The sequence below is a fragment of the Urocitellus parryii genome, chromosome 16 (genome assembly GCF_045843805.1).
Source record: "Urocitellus parryii isolate mUroPar1 chromosome 16, mUroPar1.hap1, whole genome shotgun sequence".
Classification (NCBI taxonomy): domain Eukaryota; kingdom Metazoa; phylum Chordata; class Mammalia; order Rodentia; family Sciuridae; genus Urocitellus; species Urocitellus parryii.
The window spans coordinates 23840134-23844666 of NC_135546.1; the positions used below are offsets into that span (position 1 = coordinate 23840134).

The following is a 4533-nucleotide window of genomic DNA, read 5'->3' on the forward strand; positions in this document are numbered from 1 at the left end:
GTCAGTCTGTGCAACTAGCTATAATCACAAAATTTCTGGTTTACAACTCTTTTCTATTTGTTTTACAAAGCAGCACAAGAACAATACTTACAAGTTGAGCAGAGAGGAAACATTACATAGCAGTGTTACGAATACTATGAATAGTGCTGTGGGCATTCAAAGAAAGCATTCTCAATTTCCTCCCCCATGCAATAAAAAATCATGCAGTTGAAAGATAACACATACATGTGTTTGTGACATTCAGTATGTGGGCAGCTGCTCAACTTCGCAGGTCAGATCCAATAGATAAGGAAGACACTCTCTTCATACAAGACAGTGTTTCTTGAGTAATTCTATGAAAGCAAGAGAGAAAGCAAAAGAGAAAGACATAGGCAACTGTATTGCCAGACTAGGAAGACCCAACCACTGAACCTATGTACTGGGGAGTCCCAAAGAGCTTTTCAGGGTCCTGACTGGGAAGTTCCTGGCAGAGCATCCTCTCCACAGGTGAGAGTCTGAAGTCGTGTTCTAACTTGTATTAAAAGTGAGGTTGAATAAATACAAGTTAGAACAAAGAAAGATTCATTCCAACATCTTGCATGACCTGGTGATCCCCTGAAGAACACCAAGTCCTCCCAAGAACAGGTCAGATCCTAGAGGAGGGAGTGAGAGCCTTGAGATGACTAAATAAATTGGGATTCCAATGAATGAGCCACCCAGCCAGATGTATTGAGAAATCAGCATTCTTTAGCTGTTTCATCAAGGATTGCAGACATAATTCAATCAAGAAAAGGGAAGATTTTAGTATTTTCTTTAGACCTCTAGGACTGAATCTTCCCTCCTTGCCATATAAATAGTTTAAACTCTCATAGGTAAAATGAAGCCAGTTTTCTGCATAAAATAATGTGGAGATAAGCATGAAACCTAGATATTTACGCTTTGGAATAAAGAATGGTGTGAATATTATTCTCCTAGAACTTATCATTATATTTCAATATTTATTTTCCCAAACAAAGTTAAATGAAATATTGGTGGGCTGTGTTTTATTGACCCAAAAGGCTCACATATGAAGAGAATATTGTGTTTTTACTTTTTGAACAGGACTTGTAGATGGGAGTCTAGAGGTTTATTTCAATCAAAATTGTGTTTCTCTGTCTGTGATGTCATGGGCTCTTGGAGCTATAAGATCTGATGAGGGACAGGATTAGTTGATAGTGTCTTATAATAACTGTATTACAGAGGGTTCTGGGAGACCATGACACATGCTATCTATTGTATAATCCAATAAGTATAACAAACATTATATTGTAAATTATTAAGTAGAACCGTAGGGTCTACAAAATCAAAATATATAATGAAATAAAAAATGTGGGGACATAAATGCTCCTATAGTATGTCTTTTTCTTTTTACAGTCATAATTTTACATGTTTCATGTTACACTTTTCTACTGGGTATCCAAAACTAAAGAAGTGGTCCCAAATTGTGACGTTTTTCCTACACTAGAGGAGAGTATAGTCACCTCAGTGATGAACATCATAGAATTCATGAGGAACTGCATGATATCTTCAGTGCAAGAGTCAGGATGGGCCTATGGACCATGTGGATTCCCCAGGAAACATTAAGATTATTTCCCCCTTCAGCAACCCTCCTTTATTGCCTGAATAGGCACGTTGGCTCCTAGTCTCTTGCGTCTTTCTCCTCTCCCTCAGAGCTTGTATACCTCTCCAGAGTTGTAGATCCCTTAGGGTGTACTGCTACTCTCTAAGGTGAAATGTTAAACTCATGATTCAAACTAGGGATATCTGGGCATTATTTTAGTATCCCGAGGTCCTTCCTATAACTGTCTTAAGTTTCCCATAATTACAAACGAGAGAGTATATAATTTACAAAAGTAATATTCTCCAAATAACACTTGATTAAACATGAAATAATTAATGGAGACGTTATAGATTATTTACGCAATAGAACGTTTTACTACTGCATCGATCCATTAGCAAAGTGAATAGTGGGAGATTTGTGAACTAATATCATTAAATGCATGACAAGGTTAACATTAAGAAATTCACACTTTATTTAATAACAAATTGCATCTGTAATGAAATATAAGTAAAAAATGTCTGTAAAACGGGCATGGTGGACCATGCCGTGACTCCAGGGATGTGAGAAGCTTTGCAAGTTCAAAGTCAGGCTCCATAACTTAGTGAGGCCCTATGCAACTTACAAAAACCTATCTCTAAATAAAAATTAAAAAAAAAATCAGAGGATGTGGTTTACTGATTAAGTGTCCCTAAGTTTAAGAGGCTTTTAAAAATTTAAATTTTAAATTTCATATAAATCTTAAGAGACTTCTGAAATAATCAACTCTGAGTATTATTATTTCTCCAGTTGTGAAAAATGAGACTCTTTAGTAATTGTTGATTTATACTAAAATTATATCCTTTTAGGGATGCACAATTCTATACTTGTATTTCCTTATTTATACAATTTCAGCTAAAGATGTTAAGAAAATTTTCAGCAAATGTCAAAAGCAATTACCCATTTTCTACATTTAAATGTTTTTTTTCCACCTAAGTCCCAAAAACTTCCAGGGATGTGCTATAGATAAGAAACTTAATACAATCTTTATATTTGCCAAGGTGTTATGTAAATATTTTGCTGTTATCTAAGGTACACACTTTGGAAAAATGCTACTCCACATTTGATATAAATATGAGGTCAGAAATTAAAAAATGTCCGAAATTTGACTACAGTCTTGGACACATTCTTTGGGTTTCTATATGCTATAAATCCTCCCGTGTTTTAAAAATGTTTGATCAATGGCCAAAAGCTTTGCAAAAATTTTTCCGCACGTCCTATCACTCGTATGAATTCTGAGGTGCTGAGTAGGTTGTGAACAACTATTGGAGACTCTGTCACCTATTTTACATTTATATGATTTCTGTGCTATCATATCTCTGGTGTGAAATAGTGTTGAACTACTGTGAAATAGGGTTGATTCATCCTAAAGACACTGATGCAATGTTTTCATTGTAAAACTTCTCTCCAGTATAAAATCTATAATGTTTAGTAAGATGTCACCTTCAATATTAAAAGCTTTGCCATTCTTCACATTTATAGGACTTATCTCTAGTATGGGTTCTCTGGTGTCGAGAAAGTGATGGTTGTTGATTAAAAGCTTTGCCACATTCTCTACATTTGTAGGGCTTTTCTCCAGTGTGAATTCGCTGGTGCTGAGTAAGTGATGATATGCGATTAAAACTCTTGCCACACTCTTTACACTTGTAGGGCTTCTCTCCAGTGTGGATTAGCTGGTGATAAGTGAGTGATGATTTTTGACTGAAACTTTTGCCACACACTGTACATTTGTAGGGCTTCTCTCCAGTGTGGATTCTCAGGTGCTGAGTAAGTACTATTTTTTGATTAAAACTTTTGCCACATTCTTTACATTTGTAGGGCTTCTCTCCAGTGTGGATTCGCTGGTGCTGAGTAAGTGATGATTTTTTACTGAAACTCTTGCCACACACTGTACATTTGTAGGGCTTCTCTCCAGTATGAATCCTGTTGTGGTAATAGAGATGTGAGTTTGTATTAAAACTTTTGCCACACTCTTTACATTTGTAGGGCTTCTCTCCAGTATGAATACTTTTGTGCCAATTACGCTGTGAGATGCTATTAAAAGCTTTGCCACATTCTTTACAGCTGTATGGCTTCTCTCCAGTGTGAATTCGCTGGTGCTGAGTAAGTGATGATATGTGATTAAAACTCTTGCCACACATTTTACATTTGTAGGGCTTCTCTCCAGTATGAATCCTATTGTGGCAATAGAGATGTGAGATGCTATTAAAAGCTTTGCCACACTCTTTACACTTGTAGGGCTTCTCTCCAGTGTGGATTCGCTGGTGATAAGTAAGTGATGATTTTTGACTGAAACTTTTGCTACACAATTTACATTTGTAGGGCTTCTCTCCAGTATGAATCCTGTTGTGGCGATCAAGATGCGAGTTTGTATTAAAATTCTTGCTACACACTTTACATTTGTAGGGCTTTTCTCCAGTATGAATCCTGTTGTGGTGATCAAGATTTGAGTTTCTATTAAAACTCTTGCCACACACTTTACATTTGTAGGTCTTCTCTCCAGTATGAATCCTGTTATGGCAATCAAGATGTGAATTTCTATTAAAACTTTTGCCACATACTTTACATTTGAAGGGCTTTTCTCCAGTATGAATTCTCTGGTAATTTTTAAGGCTTGGTTTTTGACTCAAACCTTTGCAAAATTGTTTAGATATGTAGGGCATCACTCCAGGGTGAGTCCACTGGTGGCAAATAAGATTTGAGCTTTTATTAGAAGTTTTGTCACATTCTTTGCATTTGCATGGCATATCTCCTGTATGAATACTGTGATGTTGAGTAAAGCTCTTGAGTGCATTCCATTCTTCACATTGGTAGGTCTTCTCTGCAAAATAAATTTTTTGGTGTTGAGTAAGAGTTGAAAAAAATTATACAGCTTTCCCACACTTTTATATTTACAGGTCTTTCCTTCAGTATAAATC

The 4533-nt window shown here is 36.1% G+C and overlaps 1 protein-coding gene across 1 annotated transcript; it reads right to left on the reverse strand.

Annotated features, from left to right (window-relative positions):
* Positions 1-3066: 3066 nt before the first annotated feature.
* On the reverse strand, positions 3067-4278 carry LOC144250640 (uncharacterized). Its single transcript, XM_077793535.1, has one exon. The coding sequence runs from the start codon at positions 4276-4278 to the stop codon at positions 3067-3069; it is 1212 nt and encodes a 403-aa protein (XP_077649661.1).
* Between the last annotated feature and the right edge of the window lie 255 nt (positions 4279-4533).